The following is a 16,216-nucleotide window of genomic DNA, read 5'->3' as shown; positions in this document are numbered from 1 at the left end:
ACCTGTGCCCCAAATAAGCTAGTATCTGAGCACCATTAACAAGTACTGGTATCTGACGTAGAAATTACCCAGTAAGTGTTTATGGACTTAATGAATGGAATGCTATTGGAGCCCAGACAAGGGCACTGAAATCAAGGAGGAAGAAATGAGAGAAGACTTTCTGGAGGAAGCGGGATAATCTGACACTTAAAGAAGAAGTTGGACAGAGTGGAAAGAACATATATGAAGGCACTTGGGCAGTTGTGTATGGAAAAGAGCATTTACGTTAAGGTCTATGTGTCCTCCAACACACACACACACACACACACACACACACACACACACACACACACACACACACACACATGGGCTCCTGACATGCAGGAGATGGAAGCATGCTCTCTTTGACATTGTAATAACCATGCTATTCTGTTTCAAGGACACTGTGGTAATTAACGTGGGAGAAAGATGGGCTTTGTTAAACTTGAGAATGTCAGGGTTCTGCAGGGGAAAACTGACAATACTGTAATCTATTGTGATATTTTTCATATTCTATAATTTGAGCTTGTAACTGCTTAACCAATTAAAGTTTAAGCAGGCAGCCCTTAAATACTACTGCACAACTGAAAGAATGATTTATTACACACAGAGTTATTGGAAGAGAGGGAAGCCAGATTGTATTCAGAGGAACACCACTGAAGGTGGCTGTTAATTTTTGCTCTGGATATAGGCTTCCCTGTTTAACTTAGAGAGAAGCTGCACCCTCAAACCCCCTTTTGGAGAGTTCCAATGCAAAATAGTACACTAAAAGGTTTAGGAAGTCCTTAGGGTTAAAAAGAAAAAAGGTTTATTAATGGTTAACCCACTTCTCAGGAAAGTTCTTTTTTTTTTCCTTCCCGATTATCACTGAGTACATTTTTTAATCACTGCAGTGAGAAAAGATTGAGACACAGGAGGAAATTTCATCCCTCTTTGGGGGTTATATTATAGCCAGATTTTAAAAAATCCAGTCTAAGATAAATTCCATTAAAGCACAATTTGTGCTAATGATGCTATGCTGATTCTAGGAATGCACTGTTCTGACATTATCAATAACGCTGAATTACTCAGTTCATACGGGCCCCTGATGGGCTCCAATCAATGCATGGTAGCAGCTGCATAAGTTAAATTGCCACTAGACAGAGCTGAGAGGGAGTGCGGTGCAAGGGGCCATCCACAAGGATCTCTGTTGGTTTTGCCCTTGAGTTGATGAGGAATTGATGAAGGTGCCCTAAAAGGTAGGAGAGACTAGACTATAAAGGACTTTGTTTGGGTATTCTCCAAAGATGCTGGGTTCAGCCAACGAAGGTTTCGATTAAAGGAATAACCAGATTTGCACTCTTAGGGAATCTACACTGACACTACCACGATGGGTGATTAGAGGGGAACTAATACCTGCACTGACACCAAGTTGGTATCACAGGGGATGAAAAATAATTACCCCCTACCATCTGAGTTCTTAACTGAGACCCCTGTAATAAAAGGCAGATTGACAAGAGAAAAACAATCAGAAATTTACTAACATGTTATCTCATGTATACAAGGGTGATACCCAGGGAAAAATGAGTAACTCAAAGAGGTAGCTTAGAATTCAGACTTAAATCCTGAATTCTAAATAGGGAAGGGGGCAGGAGATGTCAGCCTCTTAGGGTAGACCAAATGATTTTTTGGAAAGATGAGTGGACCCTTAGAAGAATAGGTGGGAAATATGATGGTTTGTGATAAAGTCTGTCTGGAAGTGGTGTTGACTGCTGGTCTCCTCTTCCGTATTGAGGCAGTCTTCCCTGGTTGTTGAAACTCCCAGTTTAGGAATCTATGACAACTGAGTCCCTTATGGAGTATCTGTCTTCAGGTAGGTAAGCGAAGTTCAAAGCCTCTCCCTGTATTTGCTGTTTTTCAAGAGCCTACAGCTCAACAGTAATCAACACACCAAAGCAGCATATTTGGGGATGGTATGTCCTGAACCCCTACAGTCATATACTGGGGTGGCATATGCTGCCGTCCTTCAGTATCTATTATGCCAGTTCACAGGAATGATGAGAAGAAAGGGAAACAAGATGGAGGCAATGGGATCCAGGAAGATATACAAAGAAATAACCGATAGCACTTGGAAACTGGTTGGGCACTGAGGGTGAAGAAAAAGTAGGAGCCTAGGGTGACAGCTAGGCTTCTGGCAGAAGCAACACTATGCATCCAGGTAAGAAAATATATTAATAGGAGGAGGGGGGAAAGGTGAAGAATTCAGTTCAGACTGTTCAGATTAAGTTTAGTGGAACACCCAAACACTGATACACAGGTGTCTGATAGGAAGCTGACTCTATGGTTGGAATCCAGGAGTGATGTTAGGGCTCCAGGTAGAAATTTGCATGTTATCAGCATATAGGTGGATGCTTCCCTGGTGGCTCAGAAGTAAAGAATCCACTTTCCAATGCAGGAGACGTGTGTTGGATCCCTGGGTCGGGAAGATCCCCTGGAAAAGGGAGTGGCAACCTACTCTAGTATTTTTGCCTGGGAAATCCTACAGACAGAGGAGTCTGGTGGGCTACAGTCCATGGGGTCACAAAGAGTCAGACACAATTTAGTGACTAAACAATAACAACAACAAGCAGGAGAAAAGACAATTTCTAACAAGTGGTGCTGGGAAAACTGGTCAACCACTTGTAAAAGAATGAAACTAGAGCACTTTCTAACACCATACACAAAAATAAACTCAAAATGGATTAAAGATCTACACGTAAGACCAGAAACTATACAACTCCTAGAGGAGAACATAGGCAAAACACTCCCTGACATAAAACACAGCAGGATCCTCTATGACCCACCTCCCAGAATATTGGAAATAAAAGCAAAAATAAACAAATGGGACCTAATTAAAATTAAAAGCTTCTGCACAACAAAGGAAACTATAAGCAAGGTGAAAAGACAGCCTTCAGAATGGGAGGAAATAATAGTAAATGAAGCAACTGACAAAGAATTAATCTCAAAAATATACAAGCAACTTCTGTAGCTCAATTCCAGAAAAATGATCCAATCAAAAAATTGGCCAAAGAACTAAACAGACATTTCTCCGAAGAAGACATACAGACGGCTAACAAACACATGAAAAGATGCTCAACATCACTCATTATCAGAGAAATGCAAATCAAAACCACAATGAGGTACCACTTCACACCAGTCAGAATGGCTGCTATCCAAAAATCTGCAAGCAATAAATGCTGGAGAGGGTGTGGAGAAAAGGGAACCCTCTTACACTGTTGGTGGGAATGCAAACTAGTACAGCCACTATGGAGAACAGTGTGGAGATTCCTTGAAAAACTGGAAATAGAACTGCCATATGACCCAGCAATCCCACTGCTGGGGATACACACCGAGGAAACCAGAATTGAAAGAGATGTGTACTCCAATGTTCATTGCAGCACTCTTTATAATAGCCAGGACATGGAAGCAACCTAGATGTCCATCAGCAGACAAATGGATAGGAAAGCTGTGGTACATATACATAATGGAGTATTACTCAGCCATTAAAAAGAATACATTTGAATCAGTTCTAATGAGGCGGATGAAACTGGAGCCTATTATACAGAGTGAAGTAAGCCAGAAAGAAAAACACCAATACAGTATGCTGCTGCTGCTACTAAGTCGCTTCAGTCGTGTCCGACTCTGTGTGACCCCATGGGTGGCAGCCCACCAGGTTTCCCCGTCCCTGGGATTCTCCAGGCAAGAAAACTGGAGTGGGCTGCCATCTCCTTCTCCAATGCATGAAAGTGAAAAGTGAAAGTGAAGTCACTCAGTCGTGTCCAACTCTTAGCGACCCCATGGACTGCAGCCTACCAGGCTCCTCCATCCGTGGGATTTTCCAGGCAAGAGTACTGGAGTAGGGTGCCATTGCCTTCCCCGCCAATACAGTATACTAACGCATATATATGGAATTTAGAAAGATGGTAACGATAGCCCTGTATGCGAGACAGCAAGAGAGACATAGATGTATAGAACAGTCTTTTGGACTCTGTGGGAGAGGGCAAGGGTGGGGTGATTTGGGAGAATGGCATGGAAACATGTATAATATCATATGTGAAATGAATCTCCAATCCAGGTTTGATGCATGATACAGGATGCTTGGTGCTGGTGCACTGGGATGACCCAGAGGGATGGTACAGGGAGGGAGGTGGGAGGGGGGTTCAGGATGGGGAACACATGTACACTTGTGGCAGATTCATGTTGATGTGTGGCAAAACCAATACAATATTGTAAATTAATTAGCCTGTAATTAAAATATATTTTAAAAAACAACAAGAAGCAGAAACTATGGATATACCTAGTGGATTCATAGATTTGTTTTTCAAACTTATTTATATGGTTTTGGATGAGAGAACTGCAAAGTGAATTTCAAGTTGAACCCTATTTTATTTGGTAGAGTGCACAACAGTTGCCATAATGTTGTGAACTAGTTGGATGAATATATGGATGAATGGATGATTGAATGAGTAAAGGGTAGAGGTTCATTCAAACCAGTAGATGTTTTCCTCTTTTACTTTATTTCATGATTTGTTTTAGCTTTAGCTCTGGAAACAAGGAAAAAATATGACTATCTCAAAGAGGCAAAAAGGCAACAGTGGGTGGATTGTTTGGATGCAACACATGGAGGACTTTATTTCTGCACTTAAAAATCAATGAGCCTTTTGCTTTTAAGCCAAGTGATTTCAGACCATTGATGTATATTATTCCCATTAGGTATCAATGCCCTAGCAGTGACTGACCAACTGCTGCCTTTGCAGCAATCCAGATGGAGATGACCAGTCAAATGACAGACTTGTTACTTTCAGCAAGCAAGCCTGTTATTTCACACATGACTTCCTTTGAGTAAATGTGAGTTTTCACTCTACATACCTGGCCAGAAATCAAGTGGTTTTACAAGAGAGATGTGGGATATCAGGCACTGGATTGTGACACCCATATCTTATGTAAATGGCCATACTATGGTCCTTGGGGGCTGCAGAATAGTCCAAGACTCCTTAATAATCAATCACACCACCATCAAGGCAATAGACAGGGCAGGTTGGAAGCAAGTTTTCCATTACCACTGATGGATGACTTTCACCTTTTTGTGGAAGAGTAGTTTTGACTCTTCATGAATCATAGAGGACATACTTAAAATGCCCAGCTGTGGCCCTAAACAGTCAAAAATATTTTCATACTTCTCTATAGGCATCAAATAGTTTGGGCAATGCCAAGTAAGTTACAATCCATTTCTGTGGTTTGGGAAGGTCGTTAGGACTCAGATTCATTATCTGCTGAGACTTTTCTTTGTTTTCCATTTATTACTCTCCTTTGAGTGAAACAGAGCTGCAGGAGTGGAACAGAGACCTCGGTTCATTCATCCCTGACACATTATTCGTGTCTACCATTTCTCCATAAATTTGGAGAGGAAGAGACAGAAATTGCAAATTCAGGTATTTAAATCCCCTTGGGCTACATTTGTCAGGATGAGCAGATTGTAAACTGCCTCTTGCAAATATGATAAGCATTTGGGCATCAAGCTAATAACCGGGAACCACAGACTCATTCATTTGTGTGGTGTTTCCCTCCAGAAGTTTCTGAAATTGCTTCTGTAGTCGTTACACAGAGCTAGAATTGTTCAGGTTTAGCAGGAAGATTAGACACACTACAATATCTGGCTAAGGAAGTTGGCTTTTTCCAGTGAGGTTGAAATGATAATTTTTTTCTATTTATATCATCACAATCTTTACAAACTGCGTACTTGGAATACTTGATTTGGGCTTTTCTGAGAAAACAAGGAGAGATCTGTATAATCCTTTAACTTGTCTTAGAGCTTTATAGGCACATTGATGACAAAGAAATCCAAATCATTAAGATGCTCTCACTCACAGTTATGGCCCTTCTGTTGAAAAATAAACTTTGTATTTTACACTTTAAGTCCCTGGCAGGACCCTATCCTCTTATCTTCTTCAACAGAAGCTATTTTCTTTTGCTTCTTGTTTTGACCTTTAAAAATTTCACTGCATAAGTCATCCATTAATATATTTTCATTATAAAAATATTACAAATAACACTGGAGTTCCCTTTGATTATTATGTCAAATTCTGAAGTTTTCCCAATCCTACTACAACCCTATCCATTTTTGGTCACAAGCATCATTAATAGTTTTGTGTGTATCTCTCCAGACTTTCTTCCAGGAATGTGTGTGTGTGCGTGTGTGTGTCTGTGTGTGTCTGTGTGTGTAGTATATTTTTGTGTATGCTATTACATGTTATTTGAGATAAATATACTATAATGAAGAAAGCTGAGCACCAGAGAATTGATGCTTTTGAACTGTGGTGTTGGAGAAGACTCTTGAGAGTCCCTTGGACTGCAAGGAGATCCAACCAGTCCATTCTAAAGGAGATCAGTCTTGGGTGTTCTTTGGAAGGAATGATGCTAAAGCTGAAACTCCAGTACTTTGGCCACCTCATGCGAAGAGTTGACTCATTGGAAAAGACTCTGATGCTGGGAGGGATTGGGGACAGGAAGAAAAGGGGAAGACAGAGGATGAGAATGGCTGGATGGCATCATGGACTCAATGGATGTGAGTTTGAGTGAACTCCGGGAGTTGGTGACGGACAGGGAGGCCTGGCGTGCTGCAATTCATGGGGTCGCAAAGAGTTGGACACGACTGAGTGACTGAACTGAACTGAACTGATACTGTAAGTACCATACCACAGGTTTCTTTTTTCATGCAGTGATTCTGGAGCTCTGTTAGTACAGAGAGCTGTTCCATCTTGCTATGGATTGAATGTTTATATCCTCCCAAAATTATACGTTGAAGCCAATGTGGTTATATTTGAAAGATGGCTTTGGGGAAGTAATTAGGTTACAAGTAAGGGTGGAGACCTCATGAATGAGATTAGTGCCCTTATAGGAAGAGACATAAGAGAGCCTGCTTCCTCCGTCTCTTCATTCTCTGCCATGTAAAGATGCAATGAGAAGACAGCCATCTGCAAAGCCAGAAGTGGGCTCTCACCAGGCACCAGATCTGCCAGTACCTTGATCTTATCCAGAGAAATAAATGTTTATTGTTTAAGCCATCTAGTCTATGGCTTATATTTATAACAGCAGTCCAAACTGCTGTTATGTTTATAACAGCAGCCCAAACAGACTAAGACACATTCTTTCTAGTCTTTTTTAACCACTGCATAATATCTCACAGTATTGGTAGACCACAGTTAACAAATAAGGGCGGTTACTAAATAGGTGGTTCTAATTTCTCACTGTAGGCTACCCCTGCCTGATGAAGAGTCTTGAAAAATCCATTATAGAGTGAATTCTTCTAAGTAAAAAAGTGTAAATTCCATTTACTTTAATGAAAAAAAAAGTTTATGTACTTCTAAGTGCCTAAATCATGCCCATTTATGCTACAACACCATATAATATTAACACGGACACAAGGACTTCTATAGTTAATATTAACTTGGCCAGATATTCTCCATCATTAATTACCCTATCATACACCTGTTTCCATTCTTTCAGTGTTTATAGGTTGAACACTTAAGACTTTGATGTATTTGTTCATTGAGCACCTATTATGAGTCAAACACTGCTTTGCATGCTGGGAATATATTAACAGACAAAAAATTCCTGTCTCATGGAAATTAAATCCTAACACAACAGACAAGTAACAGACAAGTAATGAAACAGAGCAAGACCTTATGGTCCTTCCTCCCAGCCATGTTCTCAGCCTGCCTTTTGTCTGTGGAAAAACCTTAGCCAAAGAATAAGTTTAACCAGAGAAGTGAGAAAACGCAGAGATGAAGGAAGCAGCCAGAGGAGACCAAATAATAATGATGTCACTAAGCATAATCAAAGACCCTTCGTTCCTCCTCAAGGGCTGCAGATAATATTCTAAGCTGTATCCTGTCAGCTGTGTTATAGATGCTGAAACCCCCACCAAGTGGAGAAGTTAACCACATGATGCCCAGATTATAGCCGTGACATAAGCAGCCACAGTTCTGAGAACTGGCCTCAAGGAAACGGGAACAAACTGACCCCAGAACTGAAGATCAGCTGTACTTAAACCAATCACGACGACACTGGTCAAACCACAGATGACCAATCTCAAGATGACTGTCAGAGCTGACTGTGCCATTTCTGCATGGAGCCCTCTCTCTCTGTCTACGAAAGCTCTTACTCCGATTGTTGGGAAGAAGTTGGCGTCCACCCTCCCCCTCCCCGTTACTAGCATCCAAAATAAAGCTTTCCTTTCCACCAATCCAGCTTCTTTAATAGCTTTTGAGTGGTGAGCAGTTGGACCTTGGTTCAGTAGCAGTAAGATATAAATGATGGTAGACAGTGATATATCCTAAGGAGAAAAAAACAAAGCAGGGAAAGGGAATATTGGGAGGACTGAAATTTGACCTGGAGATACCTTACCAAGAAGGAGGGTTTTGATTAAAAAGCCCAAAGAAGTGAAGGAGGGATGTATGAAGCTGTCTAGAAGAAAATTATCCTCTCTATATAAGATGCCCTATATCCTCTGACTAAGATGCCCTCCAGGACCAAATAATTCTTTCTAACAGAAATGGCCAGTCTTTTTGTCCTGCAGTTCATCATTGGTTTCTCGTCCTTTATCACATTTCTTAGCAGTGGATTTTTTTTTTTTTCCCAAAGAGAGCAGACTAGAGTTTTCTTGCAAAAGTGTTGAGAGGCGATCACAGTTTTCAGCAATAAATGGATCGCTCAGCATGAGATTTATAACATGAGGGAGAATGGGACACATAGGCTACCCACTTTCTCTTGGGAGGCATCGGCAGGAAAAATGTGGTTAAGGTTCTGACAGGGAGATTTGTGGAGCAATCTGTCTCTGCCAGAGGCATTGGCTAGAGAAAAAGCCCAGGTATTAGCTGGAAGAGAAGAACTCAACCCAAGTGAAAATGAGCAACTTTTTTTATGACCAGGTATCTGCTTGTCTAGGGGCTCTGGCTAGCATTTTATATACTCCCTCGATATAAATCCTATCTCTTCTGATTATCATTTGGATAACCTAAGACAGATTATTTAATCTCTCTGAGGTTTGCTTTTCATCTGGAAAATAAGTATGATAATAGTCGCTATCTCATAAGGGTGATATTGGGAATTAAACTGAGATCATGGAAGTAAAGTGTCTGTAACATAGTTAAGTAGTTAGTGAATAAAGACATTGTCACCACCAGCATCATTATCATCACCATAACTACTACCATCATCTTTATCACCACCAACAAAATAATCAGCATCATTACAACCACCATCACCAGCACCACCACCATCATCAGTGTCAACACCACCATCGTGATCTCTATCACCCATCACCATCATCATCATCACAGCCAATACCACCACCATCATCCTCTCTATCACCACCACCACCATTTCTTGGGCTCAACAGGGAACAGCACCAAGTTCAAGGACAAGCAGGCATTACCGAGTGCATCTTTAAAATACTTATCAGTATCTCACAGCCCATGGTACTAAAGATTCAACAGAGAGGCTGCCTAAAATTGGTAATCTTCAAGGCAAGGGAAACATAAAACCACTGCAAGCTCCAAATAGGTAGTAGAGGGTTAAGGATTTCCAGGGAGGGTGGTGATTTACAAATGGGATTCCTGGGCACCAGTGACGGGGAGGAGGAGGAAATGGAGCCATTTTAGGACAGTCCAAGGCACCTGTGAAGCAGGCTACTGTGCTGATGCTGACCAGGGAGCTACTTGATGTAAATCTCTGTGAAGAGGTGCAGAGGCCTGCTGTGAGAAGCACCCAGGGGCCCAGTAGCCTCACATGGCTTCATTCTGTGTCTCTTTGGCCCCAGTGTGTTCTCAGTTGCATGGAAACAACCACAGCTGACGACCCAATCTTTCAGCTACAAATCTACCTCACGGTATAAAGAGAGCTAAACATATAAATATTCAGCTATCTCTAAAAAGAACATGTTAGTTTTCTCTTTTGTTGAGAGGCTCTACAGAAGAGTTACAATACTAACTGGTCAGGCCAAAATGACATGGGTTTGAATCCTGGCTCTGTTTCACCACTTGTGTAAGATTCGATGAGTTCTAAAATTCCTTGCATCTGAATGTTCTCATTTGGGGAGCGGAAATTGTAGTATCTACCCATTAGGGTAATTACGGGGAGTAAATGGGACGATACATACAAAACACTCAGCACGGCGCCCAGCACACAGTAAATACACATTAATGATTGTTATTGAAGCTTTTTGGCTGGATTGTTTTCTGGTGAGGTAAATGGGGAAGGAGAATATAAATGTAGAGAAGGAGAAAGGGAAGAAGAGGAGACATGAAAAAGAGAGTCAGGGTGTGGAAAGCTTATCTTGCAAGAGAGGCACTTAATGACTGTCAAGAAAGTCCTGAGAGAGAAGAAGGATAAAGATGGCAGGGACTCAAAGGCAGAGGATTCGTTTTGCTTTTTTGCCAAGGTTTCATCCATCTGCTCTTGGCTTCTATGCTGACTTTTCCTGCCAAATGGCAGCTCTAGAAACCTAGTGGTGAAACCCAGGGCAGGGAGACAGACCATTTCGGAATCACCCTAAACTTTTATTCTCAGGGGAGTCATATACAAAATGTACATACTATTCTTTTGCAGTATGGAATTTCTTTGAGACGAATAGAAGAGACAGGCCTTCAAGTGAGTCAGCAGTGACCGCAGGCAGACATAATCCTGTTGCTTTTTGGCTGACAGCTCATGCAGAGAAAAAACACTCTCTGATCCAGACGAAGGTAACAGCTTCAATTCCAACACAAAATTCTTATCCTACAAAATCAGGTTCTATTCCCAGTCTATGATGGCTCTAGACACCAGAAATATCAGAAACACCATCAATTTCTTACTATTGGGCTGTAATAAGCTAAAAGTAAAATACCCAAAGGGTAGACTAACTCAGATTATTTTCAGGAGCTAAGCACGTATACACACAAAAGAACTCAGATTTGTTTAACAGCAGACATTGCAGTGGAGCATCTATTATAGGCAAATATACAGAAGTGAAGTCGCTCAGTCATGTCCGACTTTGCAACCCCATGGACTGTAGCCTAGCAGGTTCCTCCATCCATGGGATTTTCCAGGTAAGAGTACTGGAGTGGATTGCCATTTCCTTCTCCAGGGGAATCTTCCTGACCCAGGGATCGAACACAGGTCTCCTGCGTTGTAGGCAGATGCTTTACTGTCTGAGCCACCAGGGAAGTTTTTTAAATATACAGAAAATGAACATAAACCTGAATAAGTTATGAGATAGCTAGACAAATACAACAAATGGTTAACTACAAGATTATTTTTTCAATGTGAAGAATGGATGGTCTGAATCCACTCTGATGGCTTTTTGAATCTTAATCAACTACAAAATCAAGGCAAAATTGCAGTTCTGAAATGAATTTTCATTATGATTTCTTCTGATGTGATTTTACAAACCAACAGTTTAAGAAACCAAGTTGAAGCCTGGATCTGAATATCAGAATGTAGGGCACGCTTAAGAGGAAGATCAAAGGGCAATTTAGACCTTACAAAAAACTAGCTTGACCCTGAAGAATAACTGCTTTTATAAAATTAAATATGAATTAAAGTCATGTGTATGATCCACCTCATCTGTTCCTCATACATACATATTACAAATGTATACTTTTTTTAGGAAAGAAGGGAAACATGCTTATTTCACATTTTTGCTGAATTACTTCCTAAGACGTTATGTCCTAGAGCTCTGGGATGGCTGTGACTGGAATTTGCTTGCTTTTGTTTCTAACTTAAGCACAGCCTGGCAACCTGTACAGAATTTAACTTTCCAGATATGGGATCACCTTGGGGCAGCTGACTTCTATTAATACAAAGCACAGGAGACACTTATTTCTGGGTTCAGATTTCTCTCTGCACGTAATCTGTCCAAGGTGCTTCTTCCCCTTGGAGTTCTGCAGCTGAGGTCCATGGTCTACCCCTTGATGGCTGCAGCTGAAGTGGCTCATCCCTGGTTTTGCCCAGCCAGCCACATGGCTCATTTAACCATGGGTTTGATGTACAGCCCAGTGTGAGACCCAGAGGGAAGGGAGGCTCTGTCTGAAGTTCAGGATTAAATACTTTCCTCTAAGAGTTGGGATTTTGCCCTTTAGAGCTGCATGTATCAATACCCCAAAGCAATTTTCTTGGATGCATTTTGCTTTGAATTTGAAATATGCTTTTGAAGCTTTCTATTTAATAAGGCACAAGCATAGGCACAAGACTACATTCATTATTTAGACTAGAACTTCTTTTGCACTTGATGTAAGAAAAAAAAAAAAAGGCTGGCATGCATGTTCACGGTAATTGCATAGATTGAAATGAACCCAATTTCTGTAAAGGATTATTGAAGGAATACAAAACTTCCAGAGTAAGTCTGTTAAATCATTCATTCAGTAACTGATTGACATTTGCTCAGATCTGGATCATGTGCTTTGCTAGCTTTTAAAGCAAAGCAAAGAAGAAATTATTTAAAAGTGATGGTGAAAAACAGTATTGAAAGAGAGCAATCCTGGAGAGTGGATATATTTTAAATGATGATTCTCTCTTAAGTAATGTAATTCACAGACCATGGAGCTAGGCCCCAGGAATCATCTCTCAGCCTGTGTTTTCACTTGGCAATCCTCACATCCTATCATTAAAAGATATATAAGTACAATGCAAATAATGTCACCACTTAAAAAATAATTCTCTTATTCTTTTGTAGATTTATATGTCATTTCATGATTAAAAATTTTGCTATGCACTAAGTGAGTGAAGGCTTAAAGCCTAATTTCTAGCCCCTTTGCAACTATCTGTTTCTTTTACATTTCCTGTTAATACCCATAAGTTCGTCTGATGCTAAAAAAACTCTGATATGAAGAAACTAAATCTCAACCCTTTCCTCTGCTCTCTATATAAAAAGTCTAAAATTTATGAAGCGGCAAATGCAACATTTTTATCAGTTAATTGTTCTCTAGATTTAACAGCAGAAACATTTCAGGCAATCAAAAAGCAAGTAGGAAAAAACACCTTTAATTGATTCCACAGAGAATTTTTTTCCAGATTATAAACAACTTCTTATATTTTCCATTTGGCTGTTTTAGGAGTTACACAAATGAAATGCAGGATATTGGAAAATAAATTGCTAAGAAGTAGGATGATATGAAAAGATCCCTACTTTACCTATATGGAAGAAAAGTTGGTCTATTCTACCAGGGGAATAAAAGCAAATGTGAATGAGGCTAATGTACAGGCTTTGTTTCACCAGAAGAGAGCCACTGGGTAAGACACCTTGTGATAGTATCCGGGAGGGATGTCACTGGGGCTCCCAGACAAGAATGTTGTATGAAACCCCTACCCAGAGCGAACACTAGGGCTGGAGGTGAGAACTGCCCATTGACAATGCCTCTCCTGGCTGCAGGGTCTTCGGTGCAGCCTCTTGGATTGTAATACCATTTAGTTATCCATACATCAATATTTTCTGTCTTTAGGAGCAATGATGGCATTTGCCACCAGGGAGTGTGATCTGTGTATTCATGGAATAGCTTGACTCAACTGTAGATTTTAAAGTGCAGTCCTGGGGGTCTACTGTGTTGTAATCCCTCTAATATTCTATCTGAATACTTGCAAGCTCTGTGATTATGCCATTATGTACTATGGTCATAATAAGTTAGTTTTAAACAAAATATTCTTTAGTATCCCTTATCATATGTATTTTCATCCCATATGCAAAGTTTTGGATAAAAAAGTTCAAGGAATGTGAAAAAATCCAACCTGCTGAGGAGTAGAACATTTAAAAAAATACTTATTTACCTTGTTCGTCAAATTTTTTAAGGTTTAGAAAAGTTATTAGTATTGTAAAGCATTTTCAGAATGATTGTAAGTCCTCTTTCAGAATATCTGTTTCTACCGGGTGAGATCATGTTCTTCTACTGTGAGCACACAGTAGGAGCTCAATATACGCTTGTTTGAAGAATGAATGACTATAAAGAGACACCTATATTCCCCTTTCACTATAATAGGTAAAAATCTATAAGTAGTGTTATCTCTTCCCATGGCATTTATATAATAAAACTAAGTCCACTATAAGAACTGATTTAAAGTCATACTATAAGAATGGGAAAATTTAAAGTGGAAATTTAAAGTCTAGGGTCCACTCATAACTTGCCAAAGATAACATGCTTAACCAGGAAAATGGAAATGAATATTTGTAAGTGAACTCTAGATTAAAGGAAATTATCAATACAAAGCTGTGAAAGTTTAAATTAATATAAAAGAAACATAATTATTTGTAAAAACAACCATATACATTAAGAGAAATGATACTCTCTTTAAACTTGCATTTTCAATACTATCTGTGCAAAATTGCTTGCAATGTCTCCAAACAGACATCTGTGGCTGGATGCATGGAAAACTTCCCATGAAACGCACATCAGAGCAACAGGGCCCACTGTTTCCTTTAACAAGATGAAGTCTGGCCAGGTCATGGCTGTGCTTTGGAACAACTGGTCTGGATGTGTGAAACCTGCAGGACAGGCAGCAGCAGCTGGAAGGCATCCTGTATATATGTGGTGCTATTGCAGCCCTGTGAATGGAGAAAACTGTCATTGAAGGGTTACTGTCAGAGTTCCAGCTTGACAATTCTTCCCATTTGATAATGTTCTTCTCCTCAAACCCCACACTATTTTAGAACATTTTTCTTTTAATGCTGTTGCTTAAAGCAGATATAAACACATTTTGTTGGATGGCTTGCAACCAGCTCTGAATTATCTACACTAACAGAGAGAAGAATTCACTTGAGGCAAGCCATTTCCATAGACTTTTAGGGTATATTAGGGTATATTTCCTTTAGCTCAGATGGTAAAGAATCTGCCTGCAATGCAGCAGACCTGTTGATCCCTGGTATCAAGAAGATCCCTGGAGAAGGAAATGGAAACCCACTCCAGTATTCTTGTCTGGAGAATCCCATGAACAGAGTCCATGGGGATACAAAGTGTTGGACATGACTGAGTGACTAACACTTACACTTTAGGGTATATTATGTGTGTATAGTCAATACCCATTATGTCCAGTCTTACTTATCCTTTTTCCAGATCAATCCCACTGCCCTGAAATAACACAAAAGCACAGCATGAAAGAGGCTGTAGTTTGTCCTAACCTACAGATGAAGAAGGGCTTCCCTCGTAGCTCAGACGGTAAAGGATTTGCCTGCAATGCAGGAGACCTGAATTCCATCTCTGGGTTGGGACGATCCCTTGGAGAAGGAAATAGCAACCCACTCCAGTATTCTTGCCAGGAAAATCCCATGGACGGAGTAGCCTGGTGGGCTATAGTCCATGGGGCGGCAAAGAGTCGGACACGACTGAGGGACTAACATGTACAGATGAATAAACAATAATGGGTTACTGGAGATACTGTGCAATTATTCACGGCAAATCCTTGAATGCTGTCATCTTCCTATTCATGTTGGTACTCTCCACTTGGTTTGGATCTTTGACATTGCTATTCATGTTCATGGGTGCTCTAACAGACAGTATTCCACGAGAGACCACTTAAAGTTCCAGGTAATTAAAACAGGAGAAAACTTCCACCAAAGGAATGAATAAACGATTTGACTTCATACTCTTCATGACCAACAGTAATTCATCTGCTAATGCCTTTTGGTGGCCAAGGAAAATGTTCTCAGGTTCCATGTTCTGCCTCTGATTGCTTGGATTTCCTTTAGCTCTATCCTCCAGAATCTTCCCTGCATGTCAACTCCATCCCTCTGCGAGGCTGCGTCTTAAGCAATAACACTTAGGGTCACCACTGTTACTCCTGTACCTTGGTAGTTTTCCTTAAAGGTAAGACCCAATTCCTAAGTGCATTGCTATATATTTATATGTACCCCTCCCTCACTTTTGTAATTTCCAAATTTTGCATTTGACAGGTACTTCAGAGAGCAAGAAACCACTGTATATACACTGCTTATATTCAAACTTAACTTGTCAACACCTTGCGGCTTCAGTTGGGTGCCGTGGGGCTACGGAAGTGCCAGTTCCTTATGGCTGATCCGTAATAGAAGAATTTCCCCCACTAGCCACAGATGGAACGCAGCGCCTACGGGTCAAGAATGAGGCATCCTAGGTCCCTTTCCTTTTCTTTTCTTTTACATCGCTGCTTCTGACAAAGCCACAGCTGTGTGGGGCAGCTG

The 16,216-nt window shown here is 40.5% G+C and overlaps 1 protein-coding gene across 2 annotated transcripts in view; it reads right to left on the bottom strand.

The window, feature by feature from the left end:
- Positions 1–14,506: 14,506 nt before the first annotated feature.
- Positions 14,507–16,216, bottom strand: part of FAM114A1 (family with sequence similarity 114 member A1) — a 66,116-nt gene continuing 64,406 nt past the window's right edge. For both annotated transcript variants that reach the window (XM_052642078.1, XM_052642077.1), the window contains exon 14: positions 14,507–14,608. In XM_052642078.1, coding sequence (XP_052498038.1) covers positions 14,507–14,608 — 102 coding nt within the window. The remainder of the gene's footprint in view (positions 14,609–16,216) is intronic.

The sequence above is a fragment of the Budorcas taxicolor genome, chromosome 6 (genome assembly GCF_023091745.1).
Source record: "Budorcas taxicolor isolate Tak-1 chromosome 6, Takin1.1, whole genome shotgun sequence".
Classification (NCBI taxonomy): Eukaryota; Metazoa; Chordata; class Mammalia; order Artiodactyla; family Bovidae; genus Budorcas; species Budorcas taxicolor.
Note: the sequence above shows the minus strand (reverse complement) of the source record. Positions and strands in the feature narration are given on the sequence as shown.